We start from the raw sequence: 19280 nt of genomic DNA on the forward strand, positions 1-19280 counted from the left end.
GCAAGTGTGTGTTTTGCTCCTGACCGTAGAAGAAACTACACTGGCAGCAGATGACCCTTTCCTTGGGAAACCTTAATAAGAAAACCCACATGCACTCACTCAGCCTAATGTCTCCCAATGCACAAATGCAAAGATGTCTGTTTAAGTCTAGCTAGCACTCCAACTTCTGATAAATCAGTGGCAAAATAAATAGATCTCAAAATAAGTAACAAAAATATGAAAATTTATTACTAAAAGTAGACTATATTCAACTACAGATGCCTAACTCAACAATGAAATTACTCTCTTTATGTAACAGGGTAGAACATTTCATTAGGAAGGTTTGTTACACAGAAGTAGCATTCATTTCCTCTTGAAAAGCTAACTCTTTAATCACACAATATATGTAAAAGGCCATAGGAAAGATAGGAAAATAAATAACACACTCAGATCGCTCATAACACAGCATGTATTTTAAATTTCTAGGGATATGGTACTATAAATGAAGCCAGAAAGCTTGTACAAACACGTAACTGACTTCTATGCAACTAAAATGAATATACTTAAGTATGTAACAGACTATGTAATTTCAGGGGGCTGCTTCTCTATGGATGTCCATGGAAAAGTCAGGCAGACATGCAAAGCAACACAAAGCTCTCCATTTTTCTCCCTTTATGTAAATTTAGGCCAGACAGATTTTGTGCATTTTCTTCCTTTCTTAAAAAAAAGAAAAAGCTTTGCACGTAAACAAACTCAGTAATAAGTCTGAGATTAATAGATTAAGCAAAATAAAAGGAAGCATTAAGTGCCATCAAAAGACATGAAACAGTCAACAACAATATTGTGAAGTGAGAGATTGTTCCACCCGATACTGGCAATGGTAAATATCCACCATCGATAAAAGAACTCCTGGGACCTACACTAATGGAAAATGAATGGGCCTTGCACAGACCTCTCGGCTGCAAAGGCAGAGCATCACAGCAAAGAATCTTCATTCCACAAACTAGAGACATCATGCAAACTCAAAGGTCTCATTGTATAAACTCTGGCAGCCAAGACCTTTACGGATTATTTTTTAACATGCATAAAATGTTTCACAGAGAACACTGTAGGGATATTTCTTCAAAATGCCACAAAACAAACCGTTTGAAAATGTGCTAAAAATTCGCCATCTCCAAAAAGAAAGCCAGATATACATAAGAAAAGAAAAAAAAAAACTCCGATAAAAAGATTACAAGGCAGTAAAATATGTATATAAACTGAAGCCAGTTACACACTTCTGAGGAAAAGCTGTATCCTGCAGTAGGGAAGCATCCATCCCCCTGAGCCCCCCAGGAGCACCCCCAGCCAGAGCAGCCTGGCATGGGGACCTAGTTAAACATGCCCAGCAGCATTCTTCGAATGCAACGAGATGTGGCCAGATGGCTTGAAGGCATGTGTAGGATCCAACAATTCTGCTTGCTGGAACCAGAAAATAACCTCTTCTGAGAGGTACATAGCAATCGCAACTGATCCAGACAGAAGCGGTGCTGCCAGAGTATAGAAAAAGCATTTCCCACCCTTTATTACCCTGTAATGCCATGTATTTTTTTCCACACGTTGGAAAGTACACCCTATTCAGGGAAGTAACATGGCAGCTGTTATTACAATTTGACCGCTGTGATATTAAGATAATAGTTTTTGACATAGCCACACTAAATGCCATTCCTCATTCTTCCATGTCACTACCAGTAAATCAATACCAGAAACTAATTTATTGCTGGCAGAAAAGTCCTCCTGTCTTTTGACTGACATAAAATAACGAGCTAAATAACATCAAATTATCTGAAGTCAACTGCTATTTGCATTAGTCCTACAGAGGTCACCAAGCAGATGGTATGCATACCTGGCAAAGCCCCATATCAACGGCAAAGTTTAGTTTACATGTAAAATATAAAACAGGCTATTTTTATTACCAGGATTTTTACATTCCTCCTCTGCTTCAACAGGCTGGTGCTGTTCTGGCTTCACTGGGGCTACAGTGACACCATTGCAGTCAACAGCGTGATGTGTGAGATACAAATCATACCAGGAGGAAAAAAAAAAAAAAAAAAAAAAAAGAAAAAAGTCATAAAATGCATAGCTAAGGGCTGAGTCTTGCGGAGGGGTGGAGGGGATCATAAGGCTGCAAAGGATTGGCAGTATTCCGCTGAATTAAAGCTGCAGCTCGCACTTGCAGTTTGGCTATCCATAAATAGCAGAGCAGCCGCGCCAGGCAGCCACGGGAGACTTTCTCAGACAGCAACCGTACACTGTCCAGGCTGAATAAATTAAAACCCTTTTGCCATTTCCAGCTCACCAGAGCTCCTTCTCCCCTCCCGCAGCTTTGCTGACCACCACTAAGGTCTGGCCAGCCAACTGTCAAGTACAATCCTTCCCCATGGTGGGGTAATAAACACCGTAACCCTCCTGCAGCCTTAAATATCCACTTTTATATAAAAAAAAGAGGAGATGTTTTGTAGCAGGTGACTAGTTGATTTGTTGGGAGGAGTGTATGACAATCTTGAAGCTACAAAAGCAGCCTTCACACCCACCGCCTGTCCCTAATTAAAGGAGAAATAAGACCTGTCACATCGCCCCAGCTGCACAAAGCACTCCCGTGTGACGCAGAAGACAGCACACTCTGGTGAAAGGGAAATTCAAAAGGCAGCACAGCCCTGTTTTCTTACTGGCACCATTAAAAAGGAAGGAAGAAAGAGCGTCAGAGAGCAATGGCATTTAGAGGCAGAGATCACCAAAAGTATAGCTTTCACAAAAAACTTGCGGGTCCAAAACCTTCTTGGTTCCTTGCAAGTATTTTGGTTTAGTGCAAGTTGTTACACCACCCCACAAAACATCTCCCAACCTTAATTTTTTCTATGCGATTTAAAAACAACTGACAGAAAATCCAACTAATAGTCTTTTTTTTTTTTTATTACTAAACCTCAAACTGAAGGATTTTAGCATATCAATGCACATTAAAACAGAAGTATTGCAAGTAAAACTGAAACTCATGCTTTAAAGTCAGCATGAAGCAGGTCTACCTAAAATAAAAGATGATACCACCTTGATTTAGCAAGCACTTGCCTCTGGTTTATTAAATTACAGGGATGTCTACGCAGAAATACTTCCGTAACCTGAAGAACAGCTTGTTATATCTAACTACACCAGCTGACCAAACCTTGACGTCCTTGGCAATTACACAGCCTTTGTTAGAATCTATTATAATCACAGTTACGTATTTTGGCAAAACACCCCAGAAGTCAATGCAGAGAGGAGATCTGTATACTTCCACAAATCAATCAATTTTCTGTAGCTGCTCGCTTTGCTGACGCGTTGTTTGCCTGGGTTTGCTTGTGGCACCTTGCTGTTGCCCTTGCAAGAGCTCACTCTGCCCAGCACATCCATTTGCTGCTGCCTGTGCAAACAGAGTTTCCCAGTTTCCTTCACAAGCTGTAGGTTGCATTCCGGGGCTGGTTTCTGCTTTAAATAATGCAGTTTTCAGTTGTTTCATTAAAAGAGAACTGTTAAAAAAAGTTAAAGTTAAAGGTTTTCTCCTCCACTTGGAAGCTCAGAGAAATCAATGTATATAAATCTAGAGGCTCACCACAAGTGTCATGTCTGCAGAAAAATGGGTGGAGGATACTATGTCCCGCACGCAAACCTACAAAAATTATGCAGTCCTTCAGCAGCTTCGTATGAGCCGGAAAAAAAGTACAGAAGAGAAGAGAAAATTAAGAAAAGCATGAGTCTGTGTCAGGAAAGGCAGAAACAGGAGAGACGGGTCCCAGAAATGACAGCCAGCACCACACAGTGACAGAACGGAAGCTGAGGGAGAAGGTGGCAGCCGCTGGGGTGCTGCCAGGGGTGAACTAGAACGGTTAAAAAAAGAATTTTCTCTCTTAAATTAAAGCTGGAATGCATGGAAGGCCCCACAACAGAAAGCATCAGTTCTCACCCTGGTGCAAGTCCCATGGACCATCATCTCTAAAACCCTTCCCAGACAAGTCTCTAACCAGTAGTGGTGATTTTCTTCGGAGCAAATTAAAAACGGAGCCTGAAGCACTGCTGCCTGCAAGCTCTGAGTATAGGAAACACGCCTGATACTGGTCATGGCTTTTTCACCAGCAAAAAAAATCCTACAGATATTTAATGGAGTAATCATGTGTAAGCAAAACTTGAAAAAGGTCTAAATGGTCTAGTTAATTTTAACTCAGAAGAGTCAACCTCCACCAAAAGAATCGCGTGCTTCTCAACGGCTCTTCCCCTCCCAGTAGTCACATCTTTTCCCAGCTCCCTCTGCATGGAAGGAGCCTTAAGTCCTCGTGCTTCCTAAATGCCTCATCGAATATGAGTTATTCCAGGACCTTTACGCATCATATAGCTTAAAATGTCATCAAACTCTAAGAGTGAGCTTTGCCAACCGTAGGTTTCTCAGACGTGCTGTGTTCAGTACCAATGCTGAGCAGGTAGCGCTGAGCAGGGCTGTGTACTAATAAATTTGTTCAGCAAGTGTTCAGTTTAAGATCCAAGCACCAGACGCATCATTCATTACTCCAAATGAAATTACTTACAGAACTTAAAAATACGTGCAAGACTTCTGCAAGAGACAGCAGAATATAGCCCGTCATTTGCTCTGCATGCTAAATTAATAATCTGCACAATTAAATGCTTGCAATTAACAGGCGTTTATTATTTTTGCAGTGTTATTTCTGTAATTGCTAATGTAGTACAAAAATCCTGAAAACTGTCTGGGGGTTCATTTGAGGGATTTATTAAAATTCCACAGAGCCTTATAACAAGTACCACCAAAATGGAACAACAGCTACAGGAGAAAAACTACAGACATTTAATTACCGAGGAAGGTTTTAATCAAACCTTTCTATTTTCCTTCACGATGACAAAAGAGACGTTTCGGCACTGGGCCAGGAAAATAACTGTAAATTTACGTGTTCTTTGCTTCTGAAGAAAAGAGGTTAAAAATTCATTTTTAGCTCAATGTAGTAATTATTTAAAATCTCTGACATAAACTGTTGAAATGTTAAAATGCATTTAAAATTTAAATGGGAAACAAGAGGGGAAAATGGGATAACAATGAAAAAAAAAAAAGACCATTTCTCCTCCCCACCGACTCTTCATGGATTACTATTTTTTGTAACATCAGGTAAACTGATTCCTAAAGTACAGTCAAAATGCGGTATGGTTTTCAAATCCGCACAGCTGGATCCCTCCGGGTTATGGATACCGCAGCCATCCCAGCCTGGCGCAGAAAGCCTTGGCACAAACTCTGCACTCCGCTGCCTTCCAGTCAAGGACTTTTCAAGTGAAATGTAAAACTTTTTGTATTTCTTCTGTTGCGGAGCAATTTAACTCACTGGCTAAGTTAAAGCAATCTTTCCGATAGTGGGAATGGCCTGAACCCTACCACCCAATTACACGATATGCTGCAATCCATGACCACGTTAAGTTATCTGTTGGCCATTTAAGTACACGTAGTCGTACATATTCAGCCACATCTGGCCGACGATGTTGTACTCTTCCATCTGCAGCCTCTGTTTAAAAAATGTATGCGCTACGCCAAGTAATGCAGAGCTCTTTTCTGCAGGCACTGTCAGCACTCCAGACCTCCCCCCCACCCCGCAGACACGGCTGATGGTTGTAACTGGTACAGAGCACAAAAGCTTCCCCAGATACCAACTTGCTCAAAAAATTTTGCAGTGCTGTTCCATTCTTTTTAAAGGATACAGATTCAGTATAAGTACCGTTCTATTCTTCCATTCTTGAATCACCAAGGTAACATTAGGCTTTTATTTATTTGTTCATTCATTTTTCTTTAGGAATAAAGTGAACTTTTTTCTAAGTAGGGTAACGAGGAAGAAACTTTTAAGAAAAATGAAGGGAAACATTTGCCTAGCATCATAATAACTTGAGTTTACACAATTTTTGACGATCACCTTGTACACATCTGAAGGATTTTAAACAATTCAAACAAAAATGATGCTGCTCCGAATGTAACACGTACCAAGAATGCAATGCTTGGCCAAAGGTTTTAAGAAGAAAGCTCTAAGCTGCTATCTGAGTTGTGAAAGCAAGAAAATCAGGCAAAGTAATATTACAGTGATTACCTTTACTACACTACTGCCTCCCAGAAACCTCCAGCAGTTACACCTTGTGCATTCAAGGGAGTTATCTCCACTCTCACGACTAATTTGCAAAAAATGACTGAGGCTCTCTTGGGTGGGGAGAGACTCAGTCGCACAGATCATTTTTCCTCTGCTACTGCGCATTAACGGTTTTGTACACTTAAATGCAGAAAAAAGTGTAATCTTTAGGAAAGGCAATCTATGGGAATAAATCTCTAAATAGGACGTCTGAAGTAAACTGAGTCAATCACCTCTGTGAGCATGACTGGCAGGGCAGCACTCTGCGGAGCCCGACACCGCAGGCTGTGCATGTCCCTCTCTCCCAGGAGATGCCGGTCTTTCTTCAGAGCAGTTTTCCACTTCCAGTCTTAACTCTCCATTTCTTTGCAGAAACGCCATCATTTGGTTGTTCCCATGACCTACTTACTCAATAGCACATCTTTTCCTTCTGGAAGCAACTTAACCATATCCACTGATAAAAAAGCTAGAGGTAGGCAAAGAATGCTCTGTACAGACTGAAGGTGAAAAGATGTTCGGATATAAAAATAAGACAGGTTTTATGCATCTTCTAATACATCTGCAGCAAAATCGCGTATGCCTACATTCAGCTAACAGGAAACCAGCTGCAATTTATTTTAAAGTAACAATATTGGGAAAAGATTAAGAGATGAAGAAGCAGAAGGCCAAGTGAAAAGAGTTACATTTGCAGTGTTTTAAAAAAAGCATACATGAACTGCACGACAGCCATCCTGACAGAGGCCATAATGCTCCAGGGCAGTATTCCCACTCCACACTGGCACCAGCAGAGAAAGATGCTCAAGCTCATGCTTAACTTTCAGCCCTCAGCTGACCCTAGTGGCTACGGTTTATCAGTTTGACAGTCTGCCATACCAACTCAGCTGACAACAGCCAAGTACAAGCACAATATTCACATGCTTAAAATTAATCGTGCTCAAGTGCTTCAAGGTATTGATTCCATTTAATTAAACCGCCACGTTGCTCAGCTCATAGGTATTTCTGAGCACCAAGACAGGTGTAAACGACTGTCATCGCTCGTTTTTCTGTTCCTCAAAATATGGCAGGAAGATGCTTTAAAATGCCAAAATGTTACAAACAGTTTTGATCCATTTACCAGTTCTCACTATTTCAGCTAGTTGCTGTCAACCCGAGCCTGAGTGTATCTGCCAGCCAAAGCGATAGCAGGTATCAAGGCACCATGGAAAATGTTCTTGCACGCTGCTATGGATGGTATGTATTGTGCAGCACTGTTACATCTCACGTGGTTAGATAGGACACGTCAGTACATTTAAAGGTGTTAAAAGTTAATAGATTTGTCAAATATCACATGGTGGTCTCACTGGCTGGCTTAGCTGTTGTAAAGGCATCCTGCCTGCAAAGTGACTTGGTTTAATGTTCTGCTTTTCACATTGGCATGGTCTGAACTCCTACAAGTTACTGTTCGTGCCTGTGTAAATTTATTCCTGCAAGTCCAGAAGACACAGATGCATGTTGTGGGGAGGGGAGAGATAAGCATAGTCTAAATTAGAGCTTATGATCGCTGCTAGCACTGGATCAGGAATGAAACTCCATCAGTCACATGATTTGAGTTTAACATCCTGCAGGACCTGGTCCTTTCTGTCCTGAAGGGGCAACAAATCAAAAATTACTGTGTCTTCCCTGATTAAAACGTATTTCATCAAAACACACTGAATCTAAACTAAAAAAAAGTATTTAAGGGTGCTAGCAACAGTTCATTGCTGTTGGAATAGGGGTGAAAGTGGGCCAGAGCATGCTGGTGAGCTGGTTGTGTTAGGGCTGCACACTACTTGGCTATGCATAGATATATTCAGGTCATTTTATGTGCTTTCTACACTTCATAAAAGATTTTTTCCTGATTTTTCTAACTTAAAGCATATTAATACAAGGGTTTTTGCAATTCAGGAGAAAGTGTAATAGTCAAGTATGTGCTCACTTTATAAGAAAGTAGTTTTGTTTCTGCTACTATGTATTTTAAATTCATCAATTCTACTAGAAAAAAAGTTTTTTTCCAGTGTAAATTTTTATTTAAGTGAAAAACTGTATTTAGAGTTGTTTATTAAAATTTAATTTTGCTGTAATATTATCACACACTACACCAATAAAATATAATAACACCTTGGTCCAGCACTAATTTTTGTTTCTAAAGCAATCCTTGTGTGGACCTTTGATTTGTAACTCGTGATTGCTTTTTGCCTGGAATAAATATAGAAACTGCTTAAGAGCTCAGAGTTGCTAACACTTCGCGCACTTCTACCAAGACCATTTGAAGATGAAGGCAGGCTGGCTGAGTCCGCTGCCCTGAGCTGGCCAGCGGTCAGGCAACTCTACCTGAAGACGGGGTAGCTACGTTAGCGCTGTGCATCACAGAACACCTCCAGCTGCCTGGCAGCAGGGTGTACAGTCAGCAGAGAGTCTGATCCTGCACCCCCAACACACCCCCTGACGCAGTTCTCAGCTAATATCTATTACTACTAGTTATTGCACTGGAAATGCATTCCTTGGCTTACACCTCCTACTCGGAAATGAAAACCAAATTTCTTCTCTTCCACAAAGCAAAGTTTTAGCAGAAAACCCCCTAACAGAACCATATGGAGAGCATAAAAACTGACCACAAACATTTTTTCTTAATTCAGGGTACCACCTAAAAGATCAATGGGATATAAATTATTTGTGAGCCTAGCTATTTCTGTAAACACTACTGAATGTTACATCAAAGGCAAAGCAAAAAGCCCATGACAAACAGTACAAAATAATTTCCCCTGACCTACTTCAGTCACTGACTTCTTAGGTGTTTCTCCTAATGGAAATAAAGATATTTCTATGTGCATCATTTCAAAACTGATGTTGACGATTTAAACTCATCGTTCCTTACGTAGTCAAGATAACTCCAAAAGCGTCACAATATTTTCTATATATACTATAGCACACCGGCAAAGTGTGGTATATTAAAACTAGTAAGTATGCTTCCCTTTATTACATCTTTACTTCATTTTGGTTTAAAATTACTTTTTTTTTTTTTAATAGGATGCTGTTCACAGATATATCCAGTGCTACGTAATTTTCAAACACAAACTCCAGGGAGAAGCTCTCAAAATGCAAAGCAAAGAGTCAGCCACTAGGCTGATGTTTATAAAAACACACCAATTTTATGGAAAACAATAAAAATGGGTGGAAAAATCACTGTTCTGTGTACAACAGATTTGACACAGCAGAAATAAACATTCCTTACTCTTCCTCAGGCAATTCCTTTGCCTGCCCAGAATTTCAGCATTAGAGGCATTTCCGAAGATGAATGGAAAACTCGGTTCATGCAGACCGTATGACTCTTTCTCCACAGGGCACATGATGCGCAGTCCAGGGCTCTCAAATGTTAAGTAAGGATTGTGACCAGCATCTCTGCTGTGGCAGAGGGAAATGACGCATTGAGTATTACACTGTTCCCCTTACCAGCCATTTTTTGCTAAAACAACTTTAAAAATAACTGGACACTTATAATTTGAATGTAAAGCAAGCCAATGACCCTGGAAAAAGCACACAGGCCAGTAATTTGATACACTAAAATATGTTCTCTCTTTCCATGCAAGTGGTCAACAGACTTTTGCTAAAAATATGAATTTTGCTGCTTATCTAGTTCAGACACAATAAGATTATATTAAGATAATATTTTTTTTTTAATGATCAATAAGAAGTGAGATATAGTTACATTTGATTTGTTCACTTGTAGCTGAAAAGGAAAGGGCATTTGTTTTTAATTAGATTATTGGCCTTTGTCAAAACTGGCTAAACCAATTCTGAATCCCCTCCTGCTCCCGAATGCCTGAAGGCTCTCTGTAATTAGTGTACTGCTGGCATGCCGAGGGGCAAAAGGGAAATTGCTGGGTTAGAGCACCCGCACCCTTAGCCAAGGTCCCTTTTCGTGGCCGTGTACAGAAAATGCATCATCTTACTTTGTTATCCACATTTCGAGGGAATAATATTTGCAGAAATGTGTGCAAAAGTCCAAAATTGATTAACTTAGAAGAGATACAAATTTAGTTCTGTTGCGCTATAAACTGGGATTCCCAACTGCAGATGGACCTGGACATCCCATCTGCATCCTGAAGTGCTGCGGTACCTGTCCGCGTTTCTCCAGCAAACAATATATTACAATTCTGGCCGTTGCCATCTGGCAAAACTGAGTCTCAGTTTCATAAATCACCATCACTCTTATTTATTTGGGGCATATTCCATAAGCATACAACTTATCACAGCTAATAATATGATTTACTGTATCTACATCAGATTTGTTTGGCTGAGAAGTTTTCTGTACTGTTGGCAGTTATTTTCCCTTTAGCTTCTTTCAAAGTTTTACAGGAACAGAAAAGTTGGAGCTCAGCTTTGCCTCTCACCACTCAAGAGCTACCTCTCCAGCACACAGCTGCTTCCACACATTCTATGTCTATATTTGCAGTTATATTTGTGTATATCTATTTACACTATATTTAATAGAAAATTTAATACTAACATGAAACAATAAACACCATCTTGAAGATGTGGACATTCTCGACTTAGGGAAATTTGACTTCTTGTGATGTCTGCACACTTTTTAAGTGTGTATGACCACCTAACTATCGTTTTCAATTTTAATAAAAGCATGTATATTAGGATTAGGCTGTTACGAACACTGCAGTGCAGATCTAAATAACTCAGTCTGCCAAACTAGTGTTACTATGGAAACAAAACTAATGTACTGTGACCACAGCTCTGACTGCATTACTTAAGACCATCTGGTTAAAACAAATATTTCTGTGGCACAGTATTTGTTCTTAATTGTGCCCTGAAATTATTTTTTTTTTTAACATACCCAAATCTATTTTAGGTATGTTTGGTTTTTTGTAGTATTATACTCTGTTCAAATTTTCACAGCGCTGTGTGTGATTTTAGTTATATTTAACATGCTTAATGACTAAATCTGTAAGTCTCTAAGTTAATCGAGGATGGATGAAAGTAAATGGTCTGAAGTTCCCTGTTCTCTTGCACCGTGTTTTAGATGAGGTACCCTTCCATATTTCTGCACCACAGTACTGCTGTATAAACGCTCTACACCATTTCTTTTCCACTGGGAATGCAAGCCTGTTGGAAAGGGAAGCCTGACAGCGGGCGGCACAGCTCCCACCTGCCCAGTGCCAGCCTCTTGGCTGCCCTGAAGGTGAAACAAGCACCTTCCAGGTCCCTTGGCAGCTCCTCCAGCAGCTTCTTGCTAGAAAGGGGCAAAGCGCTTCCAAACTGCTTTCTTGCTCTGAAGCATTTTTTTTTCAGACTAATAACTCCTTCCCTGTCTCTAGCCCGGAGAAGTTTAATATTCTGAATTGAGATGTGTCATCACAGATACTGTTCTGATAAGAAATGAAGTATTTTCAGAGCTAGATGCTGATTGACCAGATCGTCAGCAATTACCAATACAGAAAGGTGAGGAGCACCTTTCCAAACAGTTTCAAAAACTCGAAATCTATTTTATTCCAGGGAAAACATGAAATTAACAAACACCTGAACTAGGAAACAAAAAGATCCGTTTACTACTTCAGTGCTTCTACAGAACTGCAATATTCAGTTTCTACTTAACAGGGGCAGGGAATATATTATTATTATCATTATTATCATCGTCATTATTATTATGGGGGGAGAAAAATTCGGCAAAAGGCTCACAGATTGTGATAAGGAAGATAACGACAGGGAGAGATCACTCACAAAGTACCATCATGTGCAAAATTGACTCGACTTGGGAAAATTAATTTAGTTTATTGCCAATCAAATCAGAGTAGGAAAATGAGAAAAAAGAAATCTTAAAACACCTTCCCCCCACCCCTCCCTTCTTCCCGGGCTCAACTTCATTCACGATTTCTCCCCCTCCTTGGCATTGGCCAGCAGCGAGTCCCTCTCGGAGCTGGCTGGCATCGGATCTGTCGGACATGGAGGACACTTCTACCAGCTTCTCACAGAAGCCGCCCCTGTAGCCTCCCCACTACTGAAACCTTGCCATACAAACCCAATACAATCTTTTTTTACATGTGTTGTACTTTTTAATTCAGATCTATTAAAATAATCGGGTGTCCACAAAAAAAACGAGGAAGCCCCACAACACAAATTTGTCTGGTTTTTGCAGGCTCTGCAGAGTAAACCACATTTTGCAAAAGACAGGCTTCCCGGCTGCATTCGTGAACTGCATTATTAGTTTGAGGACATACGACTTGAGAAAAATTGAACACAGTTGGGTTTCGAATGATGAAAGGAACTAAACGTTGTCCATTATGACAACTAAATATTAACAGCAGAATGATTTTCTCCCCGCCACAGTCCCTGGCCCTAGAGGTACATTCATTTTCCTGGGCTCAGTTTGAGCGCTCCTTAAAAAGATGACTTGGAGAAGCAAATTTATTGTGGCGTGAATTTTACACGCTGCCAGAGGTGTGAAAAGTGCACAGGTTAATACCGGCCAAGTGACCTGCAATCTTCTTTAGGTGGCTTTGTTGCATAAAGCCTGTGAGACCTGCGGTCAGGGAGGGAAGGGGGCTTTGCCCAGTGGCAGCAGCAAGCCCCAGAACTGACACCAAGTGCTCCATCAACGCCGCTGGAGAGCACTGCTGGCCAGAGCTGGGCTAAACGCACAGCAGCTTTAAGGAATTGTGGATATTTTAAAGAAAACACAGAGCAATTAATCTACTACATTTGCTTGCACGTCTATCTACACGTTCTATCTAGACATACTATCGTGCTCTGTGGGAACGCGTAAGGTTTCAAATTCTATGAGGTGTTGTATATACATCCTAAAACTACCGCAGGAAGTTAAGAATTCAGCTAGAGCCTCCACCGTTTTATGAAATATGTATCTATGGAAAATACTAATGTCCTAAATTATGTGCTTCTGAATGCCACCACTGCAGACAGAAGAAGAAAAGCAGTTCTCAGTACAGAGCTCCTCCAGATCCCCCAGGGCAATACTTCTTGGAACAACCTTTACTCAGTCCTGCCACTATTCCACTTTTTTTCTCTAACTGAGAAGACGACTGGGAGAAGATAATTTTTTTAAAGCTCACGAATGTTAAGGAAGCATAATCTTGCTAGTTCGTAATTACAAACGAGTATCAGATTGCCAGCCACTTATCAGTCAAGCACTTCCCATCATGAAGAAATCAGTAACTGCAGCAGGAGATGATTAAAGGAAATCAGCCAATGTCTCTAACAAAAAAAATTATGTCACCATTTATCAGATGGATACAGGAAAGTGAACATCAAATTCTGGCTAAAGGCTCCAAGAAAACATGTCGGGAACTAAATTCAATATAATTAAGAGGTGATTACACAAGAACTTTACCTACAGCGCAGCGCGCAAAACGCCGCACCTCCCCATGCCACACGCAGATCATCCTTCTGCCAGGAGCCATTCATTCGGCTGCTGGGAAGGTATTCTCCAGGGGACATTCCCAAAGGGATCTGCTAGCGAGGTGGGAGCTGCCAGCCTCCCTTCTGCAGCCAAGAGCTAGGCAAGCATCACACCGTGTGCGGGGAGCTGGCTCAGGACATCGGGGCAGCAAGTGCCACCTGTGGAGCTGCCCCCGCCTTCACTCCATGCCTCTTGGGTGAGCTTCAAAGAAGACATTAAAATAAACTTGCACCCCCATCACTGATAATTAACGATGGAGTTGCTGCCATCTGATGGCTTAGTAAAGAGAAAGAAAATAGGAGAGAGCAGCTACTCCGACTGCAAGACAGTGTTAAATGCTGAATTATGTTTGGCTGACAGAACAAGAAAAAGTAAAGTAAGTTCTGTGATACAGGTGGTCTGAGGGTAGGCAACCAACAGAGCCTTCCTTCACAGCGTGGGGAAATGTCCAGCAGTCCTTACGGTCTTTGCAAGGCCACATAAATACGCAATATACTTAACAAAAGAAATCTTGTTACACTTAACTATGTTTCCATTAATGACAACACAGTTCATGCAAAACAATGGTGACTTAATCACATCACCTCTTTGAATGAGCTTTGCAAAATTACACTATGATCAGCATATTTTCCACTACTTGTCCAGTCTCAGTTCCTAGCAGAAACCTCCTTACAAGCTCTATTGAAATGAAGGAAGTGGGGAATAGCTGGTGTCTGGACCCCACAGTGGTTGAAAAATCATCCAGGGGCGTAGGTTACTTTGGGGTACAGCACCTCGATGTCCAATGTGGTAGAAGAAAGGTAGGCAGGTGGAAAAGCCTCCATCTCCCCACTCACAGCAAAGCCACAAGGTGACAGACTCACCTTCAAACTAAATATATAAGATCAAATTTCTTTAGACTTATAATATCTTTCAGATTCCTCAAGTCCCTTAAAAGTGTATCTATCTGCTTTTAGCATATCGGAACGTGAATGTGACTGTATTTATGGTCCGTTTTGGCATGCAACCCACTATGGGTGCGATGACAAAATCAGATCAGCTCTGATTCCTGCTTCTGACACTCTGCTTTGATGTGATGAGCATCCATACAAGTCCCATATTTCATTCTATTCAGTATTTCAGGTGACCTCCCCGTCACGAGGATGGTGAAAATAAGGAAGCCTGTGGGCAGAGTGTGGGGCAGGCACAGGGACCCCCCTGGCCTGCCCAGGTCTCCTGTCCCTCCCATGAAGGGGGGTGGCAGGGCAAGCCGGACCCCCCAGCTCTGCCCACTGCCCAGCCCTCCAGCCACATCTGCAGGTGGCCTCTCCGGCAGGGAGCTTCGGCTTCACTGGAGACAACAGAGACAACCATTCCCCCATCAGCTCTACCACCTCCAACCCTTGGACCTGCCACCTTCCTTCCCCTTACTCTGGCTCTAAAACTCACTCCAAATTCCTTGTATTTAAGGGAAAATATTGCCAAAAGCATCACGACTGCAACTCAGAGTTCACACCTTCATACCGGATGGAGGTGTGAGCATACACTTACATGGATGAACACACTGCATGACTTCAGCATCGTTGCCCTCTCCTTCCCTCTTGACTGCTGCTTCTCATTACCTAAATTTAGATTGCAAGTCCTTCAATCCAGATAGCATGTCTTGTCATGTCTGGGACACAAACTTACTTCTGTCCCACTTCCCATTTTCATGTACCTTTCTTCCTCTTTGCATGCTCTTGACGTGCACAGCAGTGCCAACACCTCGATTAACTCTATTCCTGACTGCATTTTTTTTTTCCAAGGGATAAAGACAAACAACCCAGTGTAAGTAACGAGTATCTGCACTAAAAAACTGCTTTGTAAGATTAGCATTATTGGATTTGTATTTGAAGGATTTCAGACACTACCATATTACGGTTGCTTCCTTTGCAAAACAAAAAGTGTTTTCACCCAACAGCCAGAACCCAGCCCTCCGCCTGGACTGAAACTCAACTTCTTCCTCTCCATCTTATGTCAAGAACAGTACTACCTGCACAGAATATCCCTCCAGTTGCACTGGGACATATACGCAGCCCTAAGGGTTTTTAATAGGATTACTATGGTGTTCCTGGGGTTTAAAGAGAAGAGCTGAGAACTCAAATCTACTTACAGATAAATAAATAAATAAATAAATCAGAATTCATAAATATCAATTCTATAAAGAGTAACACTTCTTCATAAACAGAAGACGTGTTTAGAAATTACATACACATACATTAAATTACATATGCATACTCCTCTATTTCCACTTTTTCAGGTATATGCAAATATCTGCAGATTCCTAACTGAAAATCACTCACAATTTCACAGACCAGCATATGGAACTTTTCCTTGTTTTAATAATAAAATGGGAACACCAAATTTCTAGTAACTTCTATTACCTGTAAGTAAATATGGTAAGTACAGTCAGTGCCTGTTTAAGCAAAAAACTCTAGATACCCTAACTCAGAAGCCTATACTTGGACCACTTATTATTTAATAACATGCCTTTGGTACACACTGTTGAGTCTTGTTCAGAATACTTTCTTCACAATAGAAAAGGATTTTTAAAAGCCCAATCTTCAGTGCCTGACATGAAGATCACCAAGGAAACTGTAATTATTTGACTCAAAGAGAAAAGTGCTTAAATCTAAGGACAAAGCATGCACAGGATTCTTTGGGAACTTTGTTGTGTTCACATTGAAATGCAGCATGTCCAAATCCATCTCTCCAATTTCTAAAACCTATTTATTAAATAGTTAACATACTTGGGCCCTTCAGTACATATAAAGACGACCCAAACATGTAGATCCTAATGAAAACTATTTATGACAGTCTTCCCAAAACACAGCTTCTTTCTCCCTAAATCACATATTTGGGGCACCACTTGCATGCTCCTACTGGGAAACTCTACCCTCAGCAGCCTGGACCAGTGCTCCAGCTCCACCTGAGGGAAAAGCAGCCACATTAGTCTAATTTACAGCCTGGTCTATATTTCTTTATATGCCACTGCATTCAAATATGTTGTCTTTCAAAACACACTTTTTTTTTTTCCTCTTTTTTCTTTCCTTTCAAACAAAACACTTTCCAAATGGGTTGTGAATCTAAAAGTTTTTCAGGCCTACCCAAATTTAATCTTCATGTAAATTCTCTGCTGTTAGGTAGACAATGTAAATGTCTTTTTAAAAGCAATTTCACTATTTCAGCATTTGATGCTTAAATTGTACACACTGCACTTTATATTTAAAAAAAAAAAAAAGAAAAAATATCAGATGCCTCTTCTTGAACCTCTCCGTTAAATCCTGAAGTGACACACCCAGGGAGTTACTTTCTTGAAGGATGAAACACAATTTGGGTAATTACAGGCATGTCCAAGTGTCCAGAGGTATCTATTTCTGACTGTTAACATTCCAGAGAGCTTTTGCTCTATTATAAACCTGAGCTCTGCCACTTAGTTACCAAGTTACTATAGTAAGCAAGAACTATTTGATATCATAAAATGCAACAGCATTTTCATTTTGCAAGAATCATCCAAAATGGCTCCAGCAAGCCCTGATCTGCAGTCTCTTATGATTCAACTAAAGTTTTCATATTATTCTAAATTAGGTTTTGAGTAGATCATTAACAAGAAAAGTAGATACCTGCCCTCAGACTATCTCCATGGTTCGAATACCTAAACAGCGAACAGCTGCAACCCTTCCACTCATAACATTAACAGAATAATCTGTACTTAAAAACACACTCTGATCCTAACAGGAGTACAATCCAGTGGCAGAAGTAATGGAAAGAATAATGGAAAGAAAGTGGAGATAGGGAGTCAAAGTGACCAGAAGGAATAAAATGTACGCAGATAAAGGTAATCATCAGCAATACATTTAAAATAGACTGAAATAAAACACATTAGTTGTTTTTTCTTAACCCTCCTCGGCCAAAATTTCTTACTCGGTACTTGTAATTCACATACGCTGCATAAAATAGTCATATAATCATCATCCTATCATACAGTGTTCAAGGTGTCCATGTGGGTATTGGTCTCAAAGCTTTTCCCTCCAGTGCTGGGCAATCACACCTACTTTTAGACAAAATCCTGGCCACTTATTTTGGCAAAGGAGATTAGTGATGAGCCTCAGCCCTGGGAACAGCTGCTAAAGGGAAGAAGTGACAGCAACAGGAGCCCTGTCCCTGTAATCAACAGGATAGACTCATGAACTCCGGGGTCATGTTAGTGATGAACCAGATCTACTGATTAATGACTGCCAAAATAACCTTGCTAGATGACACATAAATTAGTATTCACCCAAGAAGAGGGAGATCAAACTGGGGTGGGTGCATCCTCATACCTGAGCTTCGGAGTTGGGCCCTCTGATGAAGATCTTGGACCTCTCAACCAGAGAGTATGGTGACCACAGTGTACACGCTGTATTTGGAGCATCCCACCATCAAGCATGTGACGTGACTACAAAAGGAATCATTTCTTTAGAGTTATCTTTCTCGTGAAATTGAACTAGGACTTTTTCTTACTGTTTGGAGGAGGTTTGGGGAGTGGGAGGAGAAAGGCAGGGGATTAAAAGCCTCTTCTTTGAGACAAAGATTTTTTCTTTAAGATGAGTGAGACTTTAAACTGGTAAGACAAGGACTAGAAAAGTGGGCATGGCAGGTGGAAAATGTATCCTTGACTCAAAGGATGGTCACCAGTGTGACCATCCAACTAGTGGCCAGTTTCTAGTGGTATCTCTGGCGGACTGATGTTGGGGCCAATACTGCTGAATGTCTTCATGCCTAGCCTGGGCAGTGGGACGGAGTACGTCCTCAGCAAGTCAGTGGGTGGTACCAAGCTGGCGGCCAATATGCTGGAAGCCAGGCTGTTATTCAGAGGGACCCCAAGAGGCTGGAGGAATGGTCCGACAGGAGCCTCCTGATGTTCAGCAATGAAAAGCGTGAAGTCCTGCGCCCCGTGTGGTATAACCCTATGCAAATATATGGAGTGGGGACCAACTGGCAAGGAAGCAGCTTTGCTCAAGAAGACCTGAGGGCTCTGGTGAATCAAAGTGGCAAACACGAGTCAGCTGTATGCCCTTGTGGCAAGGAAGGACGACTGCATTGCAGGCTGTATTAGCAAGTGTAGCCAGCAGGCTTACAGAAATTATTATTTCCCCCTATCTGGCATTTCTGACAACATTTCTAGAATATTGCGTCCAGTCTCAAACAAGACTGTAAGAGGAGTGCCACCGAAGGCTAGATTGAGTCTGATGTTTTAATACGATCGGCTTCACTGCATCAATTAATGATATTCGGCCGACAGACCCACATAAGGAAAGAAGGCTGCTCTATGGAACATTCAGAAAAGAGTGTGTTTGGTACTGATTGCTCAAGATAATATTAAGGAAAATCTTTTCAAGAATTTAGGAATTTTTGTTTTGATTTCTGCAACACTTGAATTTACTTCTTCAGTCTGTTTGTACTGAAAAGTATTCTATTCAGATGTTTGCGCAAAGCAAAAGTGAGCGGATGGCTATGGTTTGTCCAGTCACAGACCATAAAGTGTTGCAGAACAACCATCTGATCAAAAGAAATAACATGCTATTTATGTTATCACCCATATAGCCAGCCTCTCTGAACCACAAAGATTAACCATCCTATGGAACAGGTGTAATGAATTATTCCTGAGTTATTCCCAGGAT

At 41.0% G+C, this 19280-nt stretch overlaps 1 protein-coding gene across 7 annotated transcripts in view; it reads right to left on the reverse strand.

The window, feature by feature from the left end:
* DIP2C (disco interacting protein 2 homolog C) overlaps window positions 1-19280 on the reverse strand; it is a 325883-nt gene that overhangs the window by 184239 nt on the left and 122364 nt on the right. For 2 of the 7 annotated variants that reach the window (XM_080385103.1, XM_080385101.1), the window contains exon 1: window positions 1935-18548. The exons of 4 other annotated variants lie outside the window; for them this stretch is intronic. In XM_080385103.1, coding sequence (XP_080241229.1) covers window positions 1935-2139 — 205 coding nt within the window. In that variant the 5' untranslated portion in view covers window positions 2140-18548. Of the gene's footprint in view, window positions 1-1934; window positions 18550-19280 lie in introns of those variants that run through there. One more of the 7 variants, XM_080385100.1, reaches the window with a different exon arrangement.

This window comes from Falco punctatus (assembly GCF_963210335.1).
Source record: "Falco punctatus genome assembly, chromosome: 4".
NCBI classification, from domain to species: Eukaryota; Metazoa; Chordata; class Aves; order Falconiformes; family Falconidae; genus Falco; species Falco punctatus.